The sequence below is a fragment of the Takifugu rubripes genome, chromosome 12 (genome assembly GCF_901000725.2).
Source record: "Takifugu rubripes chromosome 12, fTakRub1.2, whole genome shotgun sequence".
NCBI lineage: Eukaryota > Metazoa > Chordata > Actinopteri > Tetraodontiformes > Tetraodontidae > Takifugu > Takifugu rubripes.
The window spans coordinates 940,471-963,889 of record NC_042296.1 but is presented as its reverse complement, the minus strand read 5'-3'; the positions used below and the strand labels follow the sequence as shown (position 1 = coordinate 963,889).

Below are 23,419 nucleotides of genomic sequence, written 5' to 3'. Positions count from 1 at the left end.
CTTGTTCAGTTTCTACCGGACCTTATGCTGATCATCAAGATGTCCCACATCTATTTCTGGACATATCAAGACATAATGGAGGAAGGACACCAGCATTGGATTATATTCTTTTATTTAATGTGTGTATTCCTGAAGAATACACTGTTGGTTCAAAAAGCCAAGACAGCGAATCAACAGATAAACCTAATTGTCATCAATTTCTCCAACTGTAAGTGCACTTGCAGGAGTCTTACTGGTATTTCAGATTAGGTTTTAAGTATAACAATATTATTCGAACTGGTTTAACTGGTTTAAGTCCAAAACTGGCTTCATCTGTAAATTTCTCCCCCCGATACAATTGTCCTAGCTGGTCCAACAGAAATGAGTCTCGTTTCCTGTTGCAGTTTATTTTTGGCAGTCACTATATATAATCTTACATTACTTCTTTTAGCACCAACATTCTCCTCAGTCTTGACTTGCACAGCTTGTCTTCCACCATTACCTCTATCTCTTCCTGTTTACTTTCAAATGTTGGATGCAATCACCCTTGCCGTTTCCATTTGTTGCTATTAATGCAACACTTATAGACATCACAGGGGGCCCCTCAATCCTTCAACACATGGACATTTCTCAAAATGGTTTATAGATTTTTTTTTTGCAAATATAATTCGTAAAAATATGTTATATTGGAGATTTAATGAACAGGAGTGAGCATGATATCGAAGACCTGAGGTTACACCACCAATTTTCAGTATTTTTAAAAAATTTCAAGCTGTGACACTTTGGGAAGGAGCCATACTGCTGTCTCTACTGCGGTTCTTCTGCTGCTCCTCATTTGTTGGGGCTCTGCGCTGCTGTTGACGGCGTGTTGAGTGGCGGGGGGGTATGGTCAGGGTGCAGCATGAAACTCCTACTGTGGGCTCGGGCAGATCCTCGGCCATAGACCAGCTGTCTGTGGCGGGGTCATACTTCTGAACAGCTGCTTTGTAGCGCTTCTCAGCCTCATTCCAGCCCCCCAGTAGATACAGCTTGTCGGTCAGCGGGGCTAGACCAGCGGTGCTCACTCCAAGAGGCAGAGGAGCTGCTCGGCTCCATGTGCCACTCTCTGGTGAGAAAACTTCCACTGAAACCACATCTACACGCTCACCTCCTGGGCCCAGTTGACTTCCTCCAACTACATACACCTTGCCCCCAAGGGTAGCAGAGCAGTGCCAACCACGGGGTGTCTCCATTGGGGCTAAATCGACCCAGGTGTCGCTCTCCACTTGGTAGCAGGCCACAGAGCGAGAGTAGGCACAGTTGATGTAGCCACCGGTCACCAGGATGTTTCCAGAGGGAAGGGTGGAACTGGAGTGGCAGCAACGAGGCATCTCCATGGGTGCACGCATCTGCCAAGTGTTGGAGGAGGGCAGGTAGCTCTCAGTGGTGGCCAGCAGACCTTCTACGTTGCGGCCACCAATGGCGTACAGCCGCCCACCGCTGGCTGCCAGAGAGAAATGAGTGCGCCGCTGACGCATACTGGCCAGGTGGAGCCAGGTGTTAAAGCGAGGATCATATCTGGTGAAGGGAGAACAGTCATAGCAGATGCTGCATTAAATAGTAGAATAGCACATCAGTTGCCCAAATGAACAAATGTTCAAGATGTTTAAGTACAAGAACATTAGGACTGGAGTAGATTGTGGTTTGTTTTACCTCAATTCTTGATTTTAGGCATTCATGTGTATAGTGATACAGAAATGACATTCTAGTTTCTGCAAATTTAAATTTCTATTTAGATTGCTCTTATGAAACAGATTTTATGAAGGAAAATGTCAAAAACAATAATAGATATATGGGGGAAAAGGTTTAGTTTGCTTCAACCCTCATCTTGTCTTCTTCCAGTTTCTCCCTTTCTGGGTCACAGGGAGGGTGCACAACAGGTGAAGGCAGGTCCCCCCTAGATGAGTCACCAGTTCATCGCAGGGCCCTATATGAGCATTTGTGGGTTTGGTACCTTGCTGAAGACTACCTGGGCAATGCTCTGAAGGTGTTCCGGCACCTCCCCCTACTACCAGAACACCTTCCATGTTTCGTCTGCCCTAGGGCTTGAACCAAGAACCCTCCGCTTCTTAGCCTATTTCCCAAAAGAATGAACTACCACTTCCCCTGATGCAACTCTGATTTTCTTTATTCTTACACTTCTGAAGGGGGAAAAAATCCTGACGTGGAAAAAAATGTCTGTGTATGTTTTTGTACTTGCTACTTATGGATAACCAAAATCCACATCCTCCTGGGAAAACTTTTGGGAAGTGAGAACATTTCAGCTGGTCCTCACAACTTCAAAAGACCATTTGAGGGTTAACACATGGTCTTAAAGTTAGAATTGGGTTTTGGTTAGGTTTAGGGGTTAGTTAGGATGGTTAAAGTTAGGGGAAGGAGCTGGGTAATGTTTTATGTTTATGAAAGTTAGAAGTAAAGGAATGTGGAGTGTTTATTTTGAAATTTGAAAATGTGGATATGTAATATCAGCTATAACAATGGTGAGATTTATGTGTCATAACAGAAAAATGAAGAAAACTTTGCACCTTTTTGTATAAATGTTTAAAACATGCTTTATCTGGTGAGGAATAAGTGAGTCACCACCACACTTAATTTCAGTTAAAAAGGCAACAATTGCACACTGGTGCATCACACCAGGCACATATAATTGACACATCCTTGCTCAGCAGAGCAGTTGGAGGCCGTCAGAAAGCCCTTAGTAGCAGCTTAGGTGTCTGGTACGAGATTACAGAATTTGAAATCAACCATTTTAACTGTCCATAAAATACTGTATGAGTGGAGGACACTCAAAGCAACTGCTGACCCCAAGAGTGGACCACAAGATGCAAAAGTGCCCCTACAAACCTACGAAGACCAAACTGATATTTGCCAGAGGGAAAGAGAAGGTTCTTAGAGGTTCTTGGGACTGATGAGTTCTCCTCCTACCTGCTGAGGGTGCTGACGGCATGCTTGGCCTGGTTACGGGCATCGTTCTGGTCCTCTCCACCAAGCACGTACAGGAAGCCGTCCATGACAGCCACACACTGGTTGAAGCTCTTTGCTGGTAGCTGAGTGAGGTGGCGCCATGTGGCTCCTCCTTCACGAGGGTCCCTCCACAGTACCTGCACGGAGAGGGCAAAAGTCAGCAAAGTAAGTTCCCCTTTTTGTAGCTGGTGATGAAAGGAACTCACCTCACGGCTGAGAGCTCTCTCTGTAAGCGAAGGTCGGCCACCAATGGTGAGGAGAGTCTGCTGGGCCCCACGCACCTGTGTGCGTCGGGACTGCAAGGTGTTCTGCTGGAAGGGCAGCAAGTGGTAGTTCATGGCATCCACCAGTAGACGGTGACACTGAGGGTCCATCATCATCCGGGGCAATGGCTGGATCTGACTGACTAGTTCACTGGCTGGGATTGTCTCGAAGCGGACATGAGACAGGAGTTCTGCAGAGTGAGGCTGGCGAGAGGCATCAAAGTCGAGCCACTTCATGGCCAGCTGGAGAGAGGGATGCACACATACACAAATGAAAAAAGAAGTGTATAGATATATACTGTACTTCCTGGTGTATTAATTTTTGCACACGTGCTCACATGGTTCCATTTATAAATATACCTTACACTTCTCTCCTTACACTTCTGGCTCCTGTGTTTGTCTGCAGCTGTTGTGAACTTATAGCTTATTGGGGCATGCTGGGTAATTCATTTTAAAAAAGGGTGCTATACTGTAAGCAGCTAAATCTGTTTTTGGATGTAGCTGAAAATAGCAGGTGAAGATTGATGGGCGGACACTGGGAGTGGCAGCATCGCTTACAGGCAAACTTTAAGCATCTTTAAATGTCCTGTAAGTAATAATCAGTAATGTCCCATCAATACAAAAAATAACATTAGTAAGCATGAGCTGTGCAAGTGTTTATGTACACTGTATGCAGGATATCAGGGGTGACCTAATGGAATGCATTTAACAGACATTCTTGAAAATGTTGAAATCTCACAATACTGATTACACCTTTAGTTTCTTCTCAAAAAAATTCAAACTCAATCTGTGGGGCATAAACTCATTAACATCCTTATGTGAAGTGCCCAGAGATAATGGAGGGTATGATTGTCTATGGAGAACAAAGGAAGGCCTGAACCCTTGCAGTAGCAGATTGATGTGAAACCTCAGTCGTCCAGGCATCTTTATTTTTCTGATTAAAGATAGAACATCTTCAAATGTGAAAATACCAGTCCAATCTCCTCAGATTGATAAACAAAAGCTTTTTGTCATGAGCCAATCATGCTAACCACTACGCCCTCTGCCTCCCCCAGAAAAAGTAAGCAAGCCTATTAATTGAAAGCAATTTGACCTCTGACCTGGAAGGCAGTGACCTCTGAAGGCAACAGCAGTGAATCATCCTGCAAGAAGGCAGAAACTTGCTCCAGTGTCAGCTGGGTGAACAGAGGTGTTTCGGCAAATTGAACAAAGTTGTCTAGGATGAAGCGCCGGGCAGCATCACAGACGGGCAGCAGGCCATAGGCGGCTGCAATATTCCAGATATACACGCAAGTTTGAACATTGAGCTCAGCCAACAGGAAGTCCACACACATCTTCAGGAGCTGGGGGATCTGCAGGGTGGTGGCTGCGGAGGCTGTGCAGCCAATGGTGTAGAGGGACATATGGACACGACCCAGATAGGCGAAAGTGATGACATTGGCCAGGCCTGGAGACAACGTGGGTACGAGAGAATTATTTTATTGTGTCAGTTGTGCGGTTCTCACACATTAATTTTAATGTTTCATTTTGTTTCCTTGACCGCTTTTTCCCTTTCAGGGTCACAGGGAAGGCCACAGGGATGGCTGGAGCCTATCCCATCTGCATAGGGCCGAAGGCAGGGTACTCCTCTGTAGGAGTTGCCAGCTCATCGCAGGGCCCTATATGAGCAATTGTGGGTTCGGTACCTTGCTCAAGGGTACCTCGGCATTGGTCTGAAGGTGTTCTGGCACCTCCCCCTACTACCAGAACACCTTGCATTATTTTTTGGCACTGGGTCTTGAACTAAATACCCTCCACTTCTCAGTCCTCAACAGACTGAGCTAGGACCCCCAATTTTTATTGCTTCTTCAGTTTAAATGCCATCAAAAGACACTTTGAAGCATTTTCAATTGACTGAGCTTGATGGTTGAGATGCAAAAGAATGCATTTATATCATCACTATATAGTCATCACGACAACTCAACGATTTGCAAGAACCAAGTCTTATTTATTTGCGCTCATTTGCTCTTCAGATAAGATAACACAGTTGTAAAAGGGGTTGGGAGTTCAGTGTTTTGCTCAACAGCAACTTTGACAGTCTATAAACAAATAGACAAACAAATGGTGACAAGATGGTGAAATTAAAAAAAAGTTTTGGGATGAAGAAGAGCATAGCAGGTCCAGATGAGATCGAAAAGATGGGTTACATGTAAGTGCCATACCTAGAGGTGAAAGGGAGGGGAGCTCCAGACGCTTCATGCCTGGATCTTTGGCTAGAATCTCTCTGAAGTACTGGCTGATGGAGGAGATTACTAATTTATGGACATCAAATGATTTTGTCTTACAGGCCAGCTCCAGGTCAGTCAGGAACCTGGGGAGGAGATGAGGGTTGTGCAGCAGTTTGGATGAACAATGTACCTTTGACAGTGATGATATAAAAGCCTACTTCTCTTGCCGCATCTTGCTGAGCTCCTCCAGCAGGGCATTGCCGTGCTGGGGTCGTGTCAACTCACTGCCCAGTCCCAGGCCTCTCTCTCCTGGCTTGATGGCTGGCGGCGGCAAGGGCAGGTTCAGACTGTTCAGCTTGGCGATGTCCAATGCCGCCATCTGCTCGATCTTCTTCACCCCAGCCTCCACCACCACCACACCGCTGCCACGGTTCTCCACCTTCAGGGGTACTGGAGAAGTATTGATGGCGACCTGAGAAATATTTTCCGTGGCTGGCTTCTTCTGACGGGAGGCTTTCTTTTTGGGTGGCATTTCCTTAAAATTTGTGTTTTTTTTTACTTGGTTTTTAAACTTTGTTTAACTAGATTTCTTTACAGGCAGGGAAATTTTCGGAATTCTTTACTTGTAATTTTCTAAAAAGAAAATTTAATCATAAAGTTAAGTGGTTCTTTCCTGTATCATAGAGAATATTGCTCAGTGTTTAAAGATTAATGTTGCTTGAAGGACTGTCTTGAAGATTTGCTGTTGGTGGGTTTCTTGAACACAGCACAAAGCACCTGACCTGAGGAAAAAAGTACAAATTAAAACCAAAATAAACTGTACTCCAAACATTTTGACTGAACTTTCAATGAAAGCGAAGGCAATGACTCAAGCACATTTTAGACCTATTTTATAAAATCATTGGCACATTACAATTCCATAAACTCTGGTCAATTGGGGACAAACCTAGTCCAGTGACAGATCCATATTCCTCCAGGAATCTCTGCGGATCAGGAAACAACAATATAGATGGTGCGGAGCCCTTCATCTAAATCCAGTAAAAGCTGCATGATGGACAGTTCCAAGTGTGAAGCTCAGATTGCAGTCAGCAGCTTACAACTCCTTCATCCTTTCTATGCTGCATATTCCAATTATGAAGCAACAGCAGAGTCGCACTCATGATCACAATCAGTGAAAAATTTCTACTGTGTTTGTGTGTATTTATACCAGGTAAATGTCAAAATGTCACGGCTTTAGTCCCAGCAATGTCTTTAGATAGGTCAGTAGGTCTAACACTGCCAGACTGGACCCATATAGAAAAGGGGGCATTTCACATAAATATTAGTTTCAAAAAGTACTAGGTCAACTATTGAGGAACTTTGACAGTACTGATTCAGGAGCCATGACAAAGAGTTCTGGCCAAGTCAAGCACGACCTGGGAAGAGGAAGGCAGTATAATTTACTTCCTAGCATGGCTAGAAACTTTTCTAAGCTTTTTATTAATGGACTTATGTGTAAGAAATGTAATTTAAGTAATCCTAAAATGGCCCTGATATGTCAGGATACATTATGGAATCATGTTAAACACTTCATGTAAATCACTGCAGTAGTCCAGCCAGAATATTCTCGCTCCAAAAGTGGAGTTGATGTTTACGTTGTGTGTTTTGGTTTGTGCCACCCTCCACTTATCACAGTCAGGAGTTATTTGAGATCACCACTGTCTGACCTTTCTAAATTTAAAAGGCCTCATTGTCATTCCTAAATATGCCGTGACAAAGTCAGAAACTAAACAAGGATCCGTGCAGGAGATGCCTTTGAATGTTGGAGATGTGATACCACGCGTTTGCAATGTGATTGCAGTACCAGCTTTGACCACAAATGTAGATTTTGCTCTTTTAAATTTTAACGTCAGCCTTATTTGCTTTGTGTTTTTTTAGGTTAAAGATTAGGTGGTCATCTTCTGTTCATGTAAGCCACTTCCACATTTTGAAGATTAACCAAAAAATGTTTGAATATTTGTTGTAAAATTGCATTCTGAAAAACATTCTGTAAGCACAATATGCACATAGGTTCATGACCAGAAAATACATGACTCTTCCAGCTCCTCATTTGCACTTTTTAAATAGCATCTATGTGCTTGCTGTTCAACAGGTTCCACACATGGGCAGAGAGGGGGAAGGAGAGAACAGGATAGAGCAGCTGTTGTCAATGTCATATGGAGATGGCGGGGGGGTGTCCACTGTTATACTGTAAGAGTTTCCCATATTGTAGCCATTATAAAGTATTGAATATTGCTGCACTCAATAGCGAAGCTTCTCGTAATGTCAATAAACATGAGTATGACTTTAGAATGACAACAAAGAATGAAATCTTTTCTTATATTCTACTTTTAGTATAACTGTGGTATGCAGGACTATATTTATATCTGCACTGTAGTAGCATGAGTGTATAGTATAAAGCAAAATACAGAAAAACATTATTTAAAATATGGCAATATAAACATAGAGCCCAGGTGATTCTACAAACAAGTCTTGTGAAGCATGTAAAATGAAAATAATCTTTGCTCTGAGGAGTTCATTTCAGAAGTATTTCACATGGGTTAGTGCAGAGAGCAGCTGCTTAATTATTGCTTAATGAAGACTGGCTACAGCAAAAATAGAGAACTACAGCACCATTACCATAGTTGACACTCTAAGGGAAAGTTGTTTTAATAAAACAAATCCTCAACACAAGGTCAATTCCCAATATTATTAATGTGATTAAGTGCATCTGAATGACTGAAAACCATTTGAAAATCAGATAATTTTCTAATGTTGCAGAAATCAATCAATCAATCAATCAATCAATCAATCAATCAAGCAATCAAGCAATCAAGCAATCAATCAGAAAGTCAGTCAGTCAGTCAGTCAGTCAGTCAGTCAGTCAGTCTGTCTGTCTGTCTGTCTGTCTTATTTTGTTCACAATATTGTCATACACAAAAACCATCCATCACATCTATTGCATGTAGAGCTATTGAAATGTTCTTCACTTTATCTGGTGAGAGTATTTATAGCTGTTGACTCTTGCATTCCCTCTCTCGCTCTCCCTCTCTGAGTGTCTTAGGTGTTAGTTTATAACTACGATTGGCAAAAGTATATTAATATCCAAACAATTGGCAACTGTTTTACATTGTTTCCACTTGGGAGATAATAAATTACATATTTATGTTGCAATGTTATTATTCTCTTGGACAAAATCTTAACAAATAAATGTATGATAGGTTCCAAAGAGCAGTTAATGTAAAGGTTTTCCTCTTTCAATAAGCTTGACACAAATGAGATTGAGGTACATAGAAATCTGTACAGAAATGACTTTTTTGATTCCTAACTTAATTATACTACATTAATTCAACAAGTTGCAACAGAAAAAAACATTATCGCTTTACCTTTTTCTCCTTCCTGGTTTCTGCTCCCCCCCTATATTTTGTCTTCTTGCCTCTTCCTCCTTTCAAACTCAAGTTCTTTCTTTTCCTTTGCTGATGTTCCCTAACAAGATTGTTTTTCCTTCACCCCTCTGTGCTAGTGTGCTGTGTGTGCAAGTGCTTGAATATGTGCATGCATGTAAGTATTAGAGTGAACTCAGGGTCTCGGTCATGAAGGATTCAACACGCCCCCAACTCTCTATGTGATCCTCCTTCTCTCTTCTCCAACATCTAACTCTATTTCCAAATACAGAAACCTCTCTCTGCCCCCCTCTTCCAAATATATCGCAGCTTTACTTCCCCTGACTGCTTCACCCATTATGGCCCTCAGGTTTCATGTTCTATGTAGATGACGCCCCCCCCCCCCCCCCCCGCCACACACACACACAGTTGACAATTATTTTAACTAAAAAAAAAACAATAACAATGCATTCTCTGCTAAACTGCCTCTTACTAGAGTCTATAGTAAAATATATAGTATTCACCTTTTTATAATTTTGTAGGTTGCATAACAATATCCACAGGAATATACAGTATTTTAAATATATTTGTATTGCTACACAATGTTACAGTTACCTTAACCATCGAGGTTAACGTTTGTTAGCAAAATAACCAATATGGACATTTTCAGGAAATGTAAACTATGATACAGATACCCCTCCCTGGGCTACCACCTTATCGTGGTGGAGGGGTTTGCGTGTCCCAATGATCCCAGGAGCTCCGTTGTCTGGGGCTATATGCCCCTGGTAGGGCCACCCATGGCAAACAGGTCCTAGGTGAGGGATCAGACGAAGCGTAGCCCAGACCTCCTGATGATGAATAACAACATTGGTACCAAGTTTCCCTTGCCCGGATGCGGGTCACCGGGGCCCCCTCCTGGAGCCAGGCCTGGGGGTGGGGCACGTTGGTGAGCGCCTGGTGGCCGGACCTCTGCCCATGGAGTCCGGCCGGGCACAGCCCGAAGAGGCATCATGGGACCCCCTTCCCGTGGGCTCACCACCTGCAGGAGGGGCCAAGGGGATCGGGTGCATTGTGTTTTGGGTAGCAGCCGGAGGCAGGGATCTTGACGGTCTGATCCCCGGCTGCATAAACTGGCTCTAGGGGCATGGAATGTCACCTCTCTGGTGGGAAAGGAGCCTGAGTTGGTGCGCGAGGTTGAGAAGTTCCGACTAGATATAGTTGGCCTCACCTCGACGCACAGCAAGGGCTCTGGAACCAGTCTTCTCAAGAGGGGTTGGACTCTCTACCACTCTGGAGTTGCTGATGGTGAGAGGCGACGGGCAGGGGTGGCGTTGCTCCCCAGCTCAGTGCCTGTGTATTGGAGTTTACCCCGGTGGATGAGAGGGTAGCCTCCCTTCGCCTTCGGGTGGGGGGACGGATCCTGACTGTTGTTTGGTCCAAACAGCAGTTCAGCGTATCCACCCTTTTTGGAGTCCTTAGAGGGAGTGCTGGAGAGTGCTCCTTCTGGGGGCTCCCTGGTCCTCCTGGGTGACTTCAATGCTCACGTTGGCAATGACAGTGTGACCTGGAGAGGTGTGATTGGGAAGAACGGCCCCCCTGATCTGAAACCGAGTGGTGTTTTGTTACTGGACTTCTGTGCTCGTCTCAGATTGTCCATAACGAACACCTTGTTCAGACATAAAGGCGTCCACATGTGCACTTGGCACCAGGAAACCTTAGGCCGCAGATCGATGATCGACTTTGTGGTTGTGTCATCGAATTTGCGGCCGCATGTTCTGGACACTTGGGTGTGAAGAGAGGGGCGGAGCTGTCAACTGATCACCACCTGGTGGTGAGTTGGCTCCGATGGTGGGGAAGGATGCCGGACAGACCTGGCAGGCCCAAACGTGTTGTGAGGGTCTGCTGGGAACGCCTGGCAGAGTCCCCTGTCAGAAGGAGCTTCAACTCACGCCTCCGGGAGAGATTTGACCATGTTCCGGGGGAGGTGGGGGACATTGAGTCCGAGTGGACCATGTTCTGTGCCTCCATTGTTGAGGCGGCTGACCGGTGCTGTGGCCGCAAGGTGGTTGGTGCCTGTCATGGCGGCAATGCCCGAACCCGCTGGTGGACACCAGCGGTGAGGGATGCCGTCAAGCTGAAGAAGGAGTCGTATCGGGCCTTACTGGCCTGTGGGACTCCTGAGGCAGCAGATGGGTACCGGCATGCCAAGCGGAGTGCAGCTACGGCTGTTGCCGAGGCAAAGACCCGGGCATGGGAAGAGTTCGGTGAGGCCATAGAGAACGACTTTCGGATGGCCTCGAAAAGGTTCTGGGCCACCATCCAGTGAGGAAGGGGAAGCAGTGCACTGTCAACACTGTGTATAGTGGTGATGGTGTGCTGCTGACCTCAACTCGGGATGTTGTGGATCGGTGGAAGGAATACTTCGAGGACCTCCTCAATCCCACCAACACGCCTTCCAGTGAGGAAGTAGGGCCTGGGGACCTGGAGATGGCCTCTCATATCTCCGGGGCTGAAGTTGCCGAGGTAGTCAAAAAACTTCTCGGTGGCAAGGCCCCGGGGGTGGATGAGATCCGCCCAGAGTTCCTTAGGGCTCTGGATGTTGTAGGGCTGTCGTGGTTGACTCGACTCTGCAACATCGCGTGGACATCGGAGGCAGTGCCGCTGGATTGGCAGACCGGGGTGGTAGTCCCTCTTTTTAAGAAGGGGGACCGGAGGGTGTGTTCCAACTATAGGGGGATCACACTCCTCAGCCTCCCTGGTAAGGTCTATTCAGGGGTACTGGAGAGGAGCGTCCACCGGATAGTCGAACCTCGGATTCAGGAGGAGCAATGTGGTTTTCGTCCTGGGCGTGGAACACTGGACCAGCTCTACACCCTCAGCAGGGTCTTCGAGGGTGCATGGGAGTTTGCCCAACCAGTCCACATGTGGTTTGTGGACTTGGAGAAGGCATTTGACCGTGTCCCTAGGGGGGTCCTGTGGGGGGTTCTCCGAGAGTATGGGGTGTCGGGCCCGCTGATACGGGCCGTCCGCTCCCTGTACGATCGGTGCCAGAGTTTGGTCCGAAAGTCGAACTCGTTTCCGGTGAGGGTTGGTCTCCGCCAGGGCTGCCCTTTGTCACCGATTCTGTTCATAATTTTTATGGACAGAATTTCTAGGTGCAGTCATGGTGTTGAGGGGGTCCGGTTTGGTGACCTCAGGATCGGGTCTCTGCTTTTTGCGGATGATGTGGTCCTGTTGGTGTCATCGGCCCGTGACCTCCAACTAACACTGGATCGGTTCACCGCCGCATGTGAAGCGGCTGGGATGAAAATCAGCACCTCCAAATCCGAGGCCGTGGTTCTCAACCGGAAAAAGGTGGAGTGCCTTCTCCGGGTCAAGGAGGAGATCCTGCCCCAAGTGGAGGAGTTCAAGTACCTCGGGGTCTTGTTCACGAGTGAGGGAAGAATGGAGCGGGAGATTGACAGGCGGATCGGTGCGGCGTCCACAGTAATGCGGACTCTGCACCGGTCCGTAGTGGTGAAGAGAGAGCTGAGCCGAAAGGCGAAGCTCTTGATTTACCGGTCGATCTTCGTTCCTACCCTCACCTATGGTCATGAGCTTTGGGTAATGACCGAAAGAACAAGATCACGGGTACAAGCGGCTGAAATGAGCTTCCTCCGTAGGCTGGCTGGGCTCTCCCTTAGAGATAGGGTGAGAAGCTCTGCCATCCGGGAGGAGCTCGGAGTAGAGTCGCTGCTCCTCCGCGTTGAGAGGAGCCAGATGAGGTGGCTTAGGCATCTAGTTAGGATGCCCCCTGGATGCCTCCCTGGTTAGGTGTTCAGGGCATGTCCCTCCGGTAGGAGACCCCCGGGAAGACCCAGGACACGTTGGAGAGACTATGTCTCTCGACTGGTCTGGGAACGCCTGGGGATCCCTCCGGATGAGCTGGAGGAGGTAGCTGGGGAGAGGGAAGTCTGGGCTTCTCTCCTTAGGCTGCTGCCCCTGCGACCCGACCCCGGATAAGCGGTAGAGAATGGATGCCAAGTGCACATGTGGACGCCTTTATGTCTGAACAAGGTGTTCGTTATGGACAATCTGAGACGAGCACAGAAGTCCAATAACAAAACACCACTCAGGTTCAGATCAGGGGGGGTGTTCTTCCCAATCACACCTCTCCAGGTCACACTGTCATTGCCAACGTGAGCATTGAAGTCACCCAGGAGGACGAGGGAGCCCCCAGAAGGGGCACTCTCCAGCACTCCCTCTAAGGACTCCAAAAAGGGTGGATACGCTGAACTGCTGTTTGGACCAAACAACAGTCAGGATCCGTCCCCCCACCCGAAGGCGAAGGGAGGCTACCCTCTCATCCACCGGGGTAAACTCCAATACACAGGCACTGAGCTGGGGAGCAACCAGAATTGCCACCCCTGCTCGTCGCCTCTCACCATCGGCAACTCCAGAGTGGTAGAGAGTCCAACCCCTCTCAAGAAGACTGGTTCCAGAGCCCTTGCCGTGCGTTGAGGTGAGGCCAACTATATCTAGTCGGAACTTCTCAACCTCGCGCACCAACTCAGGCTCCTTTCCCACCAGAGAGGTGACATTCCATGTCCCTAGAGCCAGTTTATGCAGCCGGGGATCAGACCGCCAAGGTCCCTGCCTCCGGCTGCTACCCAAAACACAATGCACCCGACCCCCTTGGCCCCTCCTGCAGGTGGTGAGCCCACGGGAAGGGGGTCCCATGATGCCTCTTCGGGCTGTGCCCGGCCGGACTCCATGGGCAGAGGTCCGGCCACCAGGCGCTCACCAACGTGCCCCACCCCCAGGCCTGGCTCCAGGAGGGGGGCCTGGCTCCCCGGTGACCCGCATCCGGGCAAGGGAAACTTGGTACCAATGTTGTTATTCATCATCAGGAGGTCTGGGCTACGCTTCGTCTGATCCCTCACCTAGGACCTGTTTGCCATGGGTGGCCCTACCAGGGGCATATAGCCCCAGACAATGGAGCTCCTGGGATCATTGGGACACGCAAACCCCTCCACCACGATAAGGTGGTAGCCCAGGGAGGCGCTGTAAACCTAGGTAAACATCTTTATTGATATGTATACTATTGTACGCATTGGCAGTGTAGAAGATAATGTTTTTGATGCTTACATTACTAATTTATAAAACACCCAGATTGGTTTGTAGTGCGTGTTCACAATTAAGTTAAAGGCATCTTTTATTTTTATTTTTTTTGCGTTACTCTGCGTTTTTTAAAATGTATGTTTAGCCACTGATCGCTAACTTCTCACGGAGATCCTGTGGAACCTTCATGTTTTGTCCAGTTTCTCTTCGGTTCCGTCCGGGTGCATAGTGGCTTCCGGTGGATAGGGACCAGCAGTAAACATGGCGGAGGAACTGTTGGAAACAGTGGAAAGACTTCAGTCTCGGCTTCTTGATAATACGGAACATCGGAAGGTAACGGTTACACTAATCTATACATACATGTGTGTTTTTAAGACAGATATTTTTTGTGAAATGTATCTGTTATTTGTTGCTTTTAGAAACAGAAAGCGATCGTCCACCATTTTTAAATGATGCGTTTGTAGGCGTATGTTGGACTCCGACATATGAACGTCAAACAAAATCTTTCGTATTTGTCCGTAAGCACAAATGATAATCGGCTATTTCTCAAGCAATAACAACAACCGCCGTTGTACTTTAGATAGAAATACACAATAATTTATTTGCAGTTAAATTTTAAACATATTTCTACTTTTAAAATATCACTCTAGGTATTAAACTATAGCATGTACAAGCAACACACGACGTTGCATTTTTTTGTCGATCAGCAGTGTGTGCGTATTTTTAATTCTTCAGTCATTGATAGTTTAAATTCCAGAAATTGTATCTTTAGATCCAGAAATAACTGGCAATATGTATACTTGGAACTGTCACAGTCGAATTTGCAAATTAATATTTATGTTCGATCATCACTTCCGAACAAAAAACAGCAAAGTGTATCTGGCGGATTCTTAAATGAGTATGAATCTCTTACTTTTGCGCTGAATTGTTTGACAGTACATATTTTCACTAATACGTCAAATAAATAACTGAAAAGTATAAATTAAAGTAAGGTCAGCGCTAACCTTAAAATTTCCGACAGCAACTGATCGCGTCATGTAAAACGTCATAGTAATCAGTGTTGGGCTTTAATTTGTTATAGCGTAGTTCTTAAACCTGTTTGTAGATGTTATGGACACCGGTTCGATTTGCTTCAGTTTGCCATCGATGCCCAATTCGTCAACCAAGTTACTATAAAGACCAGTAGCTGGTACGTGGTACAGAACCAGAACATACACCGTTGCATCCACTGCTTATTGTTGAATTAACTTAATAGCGCAACCCAATCGACATGGAATCATTAAGATCTATTTTCACAGTTGGAAAATCCAAGGACTTCATTGTAGTTAAAGGATTTCTGACCACAGCTTTATTTTCATTAGTAGAATGTAAAACAAACCAGTGGTATGCGCTGGGGTCTGACCACGGCACTCTCACAATGTGGTCATTCAGGTGCAAAGGTGAACATCGTGCCGTTATTTCTGTAAGTCGGAAACTGTTGGTGTCATAATTTTATCTCATGGACACAGGGCATGATGGGCAGTTTAACAATATTAATGTGATTGCCTGGAAAAACTGCATTGATCCATTAAGATTTAAAGATGCTTATAGCAGAAGAAAATGGGCTTCGTTTCAAAGTTTATTGACCCTGAATAGATGTTAAACATTGAAATGGACTTACACAACCCTTTAAACAGAGATCAAACACCTTTACTAAGCACTGTTAATTCATGTGACTGTATTTCCAAAGGCCTTGAGATGTTAATACACTCTTTACGGAAAAGAGTATTCAGATCCTTGACCATGACCACAACAGTTGGCCCTTTGCAGCTGAAATAACATATAACATTACCTGGAAAGATTGTAGTCTCCACTGAGGCAGAGTCATGTGGAAAAGGGTCTCACTCATCTCACCTCCACACTGAAGAGCTTGCTTCATCTCTCCACAAAACATATTTTCATGGCGAGGTGAGGCTTGCAGGCTGTTGCTCATCCATGGAAACCTATTCCATGAAGCTCCTGCTTCACATTGCTGTGCTCACAGTGGAAATTCTGAAATCTTAAATTCAGGACCTTAAATTCATGTCCTTTGAGAATTCAGAAAGAATTCCTTTTACGGTGCCAAATGTTCTCATTTAGATTCTACATGACTAAAGTAGATGCTTTCTTTGCTTTAGAAAATTCAACTGGACTTTCAAAGACATTTTACCTCTTCTCCAAGAGGCTTCTTTGGTTATAATAACCTGGTGGAGGTCCCAGTGGTATAGATACTGTGCTGGTTTATAGAATGCTGTCTTTATGGTCTTTAATGGTAATTTGCATTATTAAAGGGGGGAGCTTCCCGGTCATCATCTGATGTTGTGTGTGAACGATTGTGAAATCTTCTCGGGAGTGATCCCAGGACAAGTGGCTCAACGGGTGTCTTTAACTACCTCTTTCAGGTTTTTCCAGTGTAACAAAGTTGGCTTGTTTTACAACCAGCCTCTGGACCTGGTCAGATGGCCTGACTTCTTCTTCTGGAGTTTCTTAGTTAACAGGAAGGCGTTTGCCAGGAATGTGGCTTTCCTCTTCACTTTTCAGGGTCAGAACCTCCTTTTTAAGGATTGCCCGAAGATCCTTCTGGACTTTGGTGGTCCTTTTGTCCCAAATTGCTCAGCTGTGATGTTGACTATGATATTGGATGTAGTTTTCTACCAACGGCCCAGGTCCACTTGTCCCTTCCAAGATCCAGTCTACATCCTCAACAAACTGCTAACACACGGCTTTCTTTGAGGTCCATTGGATTGTTGGCTGGCACAGTGAAGCCTCTCCACAGACGGCTTGTGCCGACACTTCTGCTGTCATATGACAGTACAGTGCTCTTGTCATTTGTCCATTGCCTGAGTCGTTGACCTAAGGTCTGTTTGGTTGGGATGCTCATCCTCGAACCCTCTTAGGGTACCCCTGGGGGTATTCTTCCATTATGAGTTCTGTTGCTTGGGTTCTTCAGTAATATATTATTATTAAATTAGGATGTATTTTCCTTGCATTTTTCAGTTATTGAAGACTTTCAAAAGATTAGCAGAGCTACCGATGACTGTGGAAATACTAGTGGTAAGTTTTTGTGGTGATATTCGTTACATCCAGTTACTTTAAAAAAAAAAAAGTGTTTGTTTAAATAGGCAAAATAACAAGAATCAATGGCCAGCAATGATAATTTAATTTTCTTTGAGCATTCCATTTTTTTTTCTTGTTATATGAGAGTATGAATTTATTTGTTTACATTACAGTTTAAGTAACATTTATACACCTTTGCTCGTATGTAGTTATTAAGTAAACCTTGTCAGACTCTTCTCTACCTCTGATAATTCTGGATCACTGAAGACGATAGAAGAATGTTGATGCCTGGCTGTATTCTTTTTCCTTCCTTTTGTTTTTGTAGGAGACTGGAGTGGGGAAAACTGTAAATTCATTTAGGAAACATGAAGTAGTTGGAGAGGCAGCAAAAAGCCTTGTAGGTCAGTGGAAGAAACTGGTTCCTCAATCAGTAGAAAGGTGAGATTTGCTTTTGTGCCATATATGCAAATAGCAGTGAGAAATGAAAGGTTCCATGCCCATAATGTCACATATTCTTCTACATGTTCTTTTCTTAATAATGTAAAGAAATACAAACATGTTAGTTTGTCAGTCAAAGTAAGATCCCCATTTGCATGAAGTGAATATCAGTTCTACCCATCCTTCACATTTACTATTTAAGTTATCTTGTTGAGATCAACTTATCTGAACTTTATAGTTTAAGCTATTATTTACTAATGGATTCATTCTTTTGGCCCTGTCTTAAACATTTTCTATAAAAGATATTTCAGTTAAAATTCCTATAAAATACGACCATGATAAAATTTAACATCTAAACACAACTCGTGTTTAGTAACATAATAGGTGTCTGGCTCCTCTATTTTTTGAAAATGTCGAATCAGTGTTTCTATTTTTTTTTTTTTTTTAACCTGTGTAGTAACTAATAAGTTATTAAACAAACATAGAGGTAAAGTTTAACGTTTACCTTCTAAAAATGAGTAGAGTCTATCTGAAATAGTAGAAAATTGAAAATGCCCAAGTCCTTAAAAACTTTCAAAGTAGATTACTTAAATATATGCATTCTAATTTTCCATTGAGCCATTACATTTGCTGTAGAACTGATCTTTTGTCCTTATCCTGTATTGTTATGATGCAGACCCACCAACAGTCATGTCAGAGAACCAGCCCAGTCACACACATACTCCCGGGGTCAGGAGCCAGGCGGGGGACACTATAGAAGCACACGGGAACCATCACCTGAAGAAGAGTCCTGTTACATGGAACAAGAAGAGGAGCAGGAGTACCATGCAAACTACTCCCCATCACCTCCTCCGCAGGAACAGTACAGCTCTCCGCAACGAAGAGGCTACCACTCGGATGAATATGAGAGCCTGGAGCCGGATTCTAGCCCCCCTCCCCCTCCCCCTCCATCACATAAAGATGTCCGCTATGCAAAATCAAATAGAGAGTCGAGCAAAAGACATCATCACAGTGACCAAAAAAGGGACAGAAATGAGGATCAGCTTCAGCACAGTGCAAAGATGAGCGGCGATCGAAGTGTTGAGGGGAAAAAAAACAGTATGCAGAAAACATCAAAACAGAACAAGAAGTCCACCACACATCAACGTAAGGTGGAAGAGAAGAAGAAAAAAGAGGAAGGTGAGTGTATAGTTCAGGAAAGACATCTGAGGTCTCAGGAATGCAATTTTTACACAGCACAGATTGTATTTAACCCAATAACTATATTCTTTTTTTACATGTGGTCACCACCTTTTAAGCTCTAAAACCTGTTTTTTCCCAGGGAGACCACAGATGTCAAAAGACTCTTCATCTAAGGAGGAAGAAGATGACTTTGAGACCCCCACCATGTCTTTCGAGTCTTTTCTCACATATGACGCCCCGACATCTGTCAAAAAGAAAAAGAAACTGTCGTCATCGTTATCATCATCATCCACATCACACAGTCGACCATCTCATTCTACAACGACCCATCATAAAAGCACCCCTCCACCTGTGCCCTCTTCTACTTCCTCCTCCTCCAAAGTGAACAAAGCTAATGGCAACAAGAGGCCACGTTCTGATTCTGTTGCAGCCACATCACAAAAACGCAAAAGGGTGAGAAATCCTGTTCATGCTGGTCAGAGCCTTTATTTGAGTGGCCTTGCTTCACAAGCACAATCTGTTACTCTAGATTTCTGAATTCTGTTTGGTGCGCAGATTTAATCAGAATTTAGAAATGACTGTAATAATGTTTTAACACGCGTGGAAATTTAAACTGTAAATATAATTAGTATGGACATGTAATTATTACCGGTATTTAGTAATTTTAAAAAATGAGACCCTGAAAGAAAATGTAATGAAATGAAACCAACAACTCAGTTGTATTCATCAGCCATATCTCAGAGTATTTGTCAGTAGAGTTCGCTTTGTCCTTTAAAAAGCTAAAGAACTTCTACTTGGTTAATATTTACAATTATAAGACGATGGCGTTTTCCCCTTTAAAAATCCTAAGAATAGTTTTTAGCAATGTAAGCTTTTATTTTTCTGTTACTGTCAACATTTTGATACAGGACAAGCATGAAACACACTTTGTTGAAATCCCCTTCCTGTTTCCTGTTCCTTTAACAGATTGTGTAATCTTTGAAATTCAGTTGAATCTGTACGAATGATAGTGGCTTATTGGTGATAATTGTTGGTCCTAATGTATTTTATCAGCAGGTGGTGGAGGCTCTCCCAGTCCTTCCTGAAATTCCTCTGCCAGCCATTCAGCCTAATTACAGACCTCTGCCCTCCATTGACGTCACCCCATTGTCCCCTCAGAGAAGAAAAGGTAATTCTCTCTAAAATTTCTCCTTTAAATACACACATGGAAGCTATGAATTTGCACACATTGTAAGCACATACTTTATTTTGTTAAAATATGTAGATGTTTTGTGATTATTCTATTTTCTTTACTCCCCTCTTTTACTTTTAGTTCCTTTCTGTAATGAAGAGGAGGATGTGGGATTCACTGGAAAACGTCTCAACTCAAAGATGGTGGTGTTTTCTGGATCAAAGACCTCCTACTTACCCAGAATGATGACTTTATATGAGCAGTGTATTCGTGTGCTGCAGAACAACATTGATTGTGAGTGGTGCTTCTTTATATTATACATTAGCAGGGGGCACTAGAGTGCCAACAGTCACAAGGAGTCATAAAAGAAGAAAATAGAGGATATGTTAAAGTTAAATGCTAGCGCACACTTTGAGTGCTTTGTGCCTGTGTGTGTTTTTAGCCATTGCTGAGGTGGGTGGAGTTCCATTTGAGATCCTGGAGCCAGTGCTGGAGCGATGCACACCAGAGCAACTGTACCGCATTGAGCAAAGCAACCAGGTAAGCAGGGATTAAATTGATTATAACATACAAGTACATTTATATGAGCACTTGATAGATTTAACCCAACCAAGAAAACCAACTAACGATAATAAATCAAATCAAATCAAATCAATATTTATTTATATAGCGTCTTTTACAATCAAAATTGTTTCAAGGCGCTTTCCAGAATCCCAGGGCCTAACCCCAGACAAGCAACAGTGGCAAGGAAAAACTCCCCTTTAACAGGAAGAAACCTTGAGCAGGACCAGGCTCATGCAGGGGGACCCTCCTGCTGATGGCCGGCTGGGTAGAGAGAGAGTAGAGGGGGGAGGACAGGTAGAGGATAGAATAGGTAGGAGAGGAGAAGAGAGGAGATCACTAACTCTAAATCACTAACTAATAGTATATTTTACCCAGTATAATATGCCAGATAGAAACAAAAACACTAAATTTACCTGGAAGTATTGGAAGATGGCAAGAAAATGGCAGTTTTTGAACTCCAAACTTAATTAAATAAAACATGACCAAATAATCCAAAAAATAAGATTGTGTTTTTGTATCTAATTAGCTGTTGTCTGCTGTCAGAAAGATCATGTGTATGATAATATCAATACATTTGACCTTGAGAATGTGCTATTATTAATGGTATACGCTTGGAGATATTTTCTTTAATGTACAGAAAATCCCATCCAACATTTTCATTAGCAAGACAGAAATCTTACTTTAGTGAAACCTAATGAGAGAGCTGAAGTTTCCTGTTGATGACTCCTCTTTAGTGGTTCACTGAAGACTCTGACGAGCTGTGGATGCGTCACTGTCAGCGAGACTTTAAGCGCGAGACCCCTCAGGAGTACGAATCATGGAGGGAATTGTACCTGAGACTCCACGATGAGCGTGAAGAGCGGTTGAGGCTGCTCACCCAGAACATCTCCTCTGCACATGCCAACAAACCAAAAGGTTGCAGAGGCATTTAACAAATTGGGTTTTTGCTTGTTCAGCTTTGAGTATGAATCCTTTACCAACTTGCCAGCCTGATTCAACTGAATGTTTGAATGTTTTCTTTGTCCTGGCAGGGCGGCAAGTTAAGATGGCGTTTGTGAATTCTGTTGCTAAACCACCGCGTGATGTTCGCCGACGGCAGGAGAAGTTTGGCACTACTGGTGGTTTATCTACGGCTACATCTACCGTGGCTGCCTCTCCCATAAAGTCTGTCCTGATGTTTAATCTGCTAATGCTTTTAATTTTCCCCTGTCCATTTAGAGAATCTTACTGTAGATTCAAGAAGTTGGTATTTTTCTGGAGGATACAGCTGCTGAGATAAAAAAAAAAAAAGCTATATATTTATACATTTGTGTTCAAAATGCAATGTTCATATTTCATCACCATACAGTACAAAGAGATGATTTTGCCCAAGAGAAACATTTTTTATGGCCAATGTTTTAGGAAGGTGACATTTTTGCTGTCACCTCACAATCACATTACAGTACTTTAGTAATTTAGTAGTCTAATTTATTTTATATTGATCTTTACATTATAGATTTATCTAATCGATAATTTTATGATGCCTCATTTGATGAAATGAAGTCTTGATTTCCTGCAGCAGAATTCTGTAATTATTTTTGATGTTTTATTAGCACTTCACTCTATTTTCAAATGAGTAATAACAGCTGTTATTTCTCTCTTTATTTTGCAGAATAAGACCAGCTTCTACAGATTACGCTAGTGACTTAAGCCAGCCCACTTCCTCCCATCAGAACCTTTCTAGTAACAGCTCATCTCGCTCCATAATACCAGCTGGAGGTGCTGTATCTGCTGCTCGAGACAAGCCACAGGTCAAAAGTAAGACTGTGATAACGGTTCTTGGCTTTTATTCACAATAGTGATTTCAAAATGCTTTTTTTTTTCCTTCCTAACAGAAAGCTCACATATGGTTTATTCTTGTCTTCCCATTTCAGAAATTGCTCCTATGATGGCCAAAACTATCAAGGCCTTCAAGAACAGATTCTCACGTCGATAATATGGAAAAGCACGCGTTTTAGGAATTCCAGCTATTTTTAATTTGTGTAGGAAAAAAACTGCAGACCTCTTTATGACTGCACACTTCTGCACCTTCATTTTTCATTTTTCAGTGTCAATTCAGATTTGATGTATTAGTGGATCCCCCCTCCCCCCCCCAGTAATTTAGGTGGTGGTATCTCTATTTAAAACTCAACTTGTTCTGTGTCCTTGTTTTGTGGAGACATTTTAAAATATTGTTTGACTGTTCAGGAATGTTTCTTTGCTTTGCTGATAGTCAAATGAGATTGATTCCAGTATCAGTTCTCATATCATGTACCGGTATTTTCTGTTGCGGCCAAATTATACACTACACAAGGAAAAACCTTATTTGTTGGATAATGGTGCAAGTGTTAATATATGAAGTTGCTGGTTAAAGACTACTTTTCAAATTACAATATTTAAAACATTTAAATATGTATAAATACCAAACACAAAGACATTTTAAATTATTTTAACCCCCCAGTGGATTTAATTATTTCCTGTCATTAAGTGTGGAGGTCTACTTCACCCTTACGCATGACTGAGGGAAATACAGGAAGAAAACATGGGGAAAAGATATGACAGAAAGCTGAATGGTGAGGAAATGTATTTATTTTCAACAGTAGGTACTGGTACCTGTATAATTTGGGTCAATTAGGAAGTAGTTTTAAAATGTCATTTTATTAGATTTTAATGTTATATGGTCATTTTTATTAAAATTGCTTTTTGCTCCTGAGTGCTTGTTTTGTCCTGTTCCTGAATTTAAAGTTGATTGAAAGTGTCCAATTAATAAATTAACATTATGGTAACAAACAGTAAATTCAATGTCACAAATTATCAGTCACCAGAAACAACAGCACATTGTAGTATCGTTAGGTGATAAAGTTGACCTTTTGGACATGATATCAAATTTCTACACTTTACACATTAAACCCAAATGCATGCTGTCTGTCCCTAATTACCTCTGCCAGGTTTGTGTGACAGCTGGCGTTTGTTATCAAAGGAATTGGAAGACCTTTGAATGGGTTTCAATAAAATTTG

At 43.6% G+C, this 23,419-nt stretch overlaps 2 protein-coding genes across 5 annotated transcripts; one reads left to right on the top strand and one right to left on the bottom strand.

The window, feature by feature from the left end:
- Window positions 1-95: 95 nt before the first annotated feature.
- klhl43 (kelch-like family member 43) lies at window positions 96-9,093 on the bottom strand. Of its 3 annotated transcripts, none has more exons than XM_029844956.1 (8): window positions 8,857-9,093; window positions 6,399-6,496; window positions 5,671-6,234; window positions 5,447-5,595; window positions 4,346-4,692; window positions 3,189-3,488; window positions 2,944-3,119; window positions 96-1,536 (listed from the first exon to the last, which is right to left on the bottom strand). In XM_029844956.1, exons 3-8 carry the CDS (start codon window positions 5,982-5,984, stop codon window positions 747-749), a joined length of 2,076 nt encoding a protein of 691 aa, XP_029700816.1. In that variant the 5' UTR covers window positions 5,985-6,234; window positions 6,399-6,496; window positions 8,857-9,093; the 3' UTR covers window positions 96-746. The 3 variants fall into 3 exon arrangements, with proteins under 3 accessions (XP_029700816.1, XP_029700817.1, XP_011607149.2); XM_029844957.1 differs by having other exon boundaries at window positions 6,399-6,435; XM_011608847.2 differs by lacking the exon at window positions 6,399-6,496 and having other exon boundaries at window positions 8,857-9,089.
- Window positions 9,094-14,144: 5,051 nt separating this feature from the next.
- On the top strand, window positions 14,145-23,111 carry eloa (elongin A). Of its 2 annotated transcripts, none has more exons than XM_011608846.2 (12): window positions 14,145-14,286; window positions 16,969-17,025; window positions 17,354-17,466; window positions 18,143-18,645; window positions 18,788-19,101; window positions 19,705-19,816; window positions 19,961-20,113; window positions 20,262-20,359; window positions 21,118-21,298; window positions 21,415-21,547; window positions 22,035-22,180; window positions 22,297-23,111. In XM_011608846.2, exons 1-12 carry the CDS (start codon window positions 14,215-14,217, stop codon window positions 22,356-22,358), a joined length of 1,944 nt encoding a protein of 647 aa, XP_011607148.1. In that variant the 5' UTR covers window positions 14,145-14,214; the 3' UTR covers window positions 22,359-23,111. The 2 variants fall into 2 exon arrangements, with proteins under 2 accessions (XP_011607148.1, XP_029701078.1); XM_029845218.1 differs by having other exon boundaries at window positions 19,702-19,816.
- Window positions 23,112-23,419: the final 308 nt, after the last annotated feature.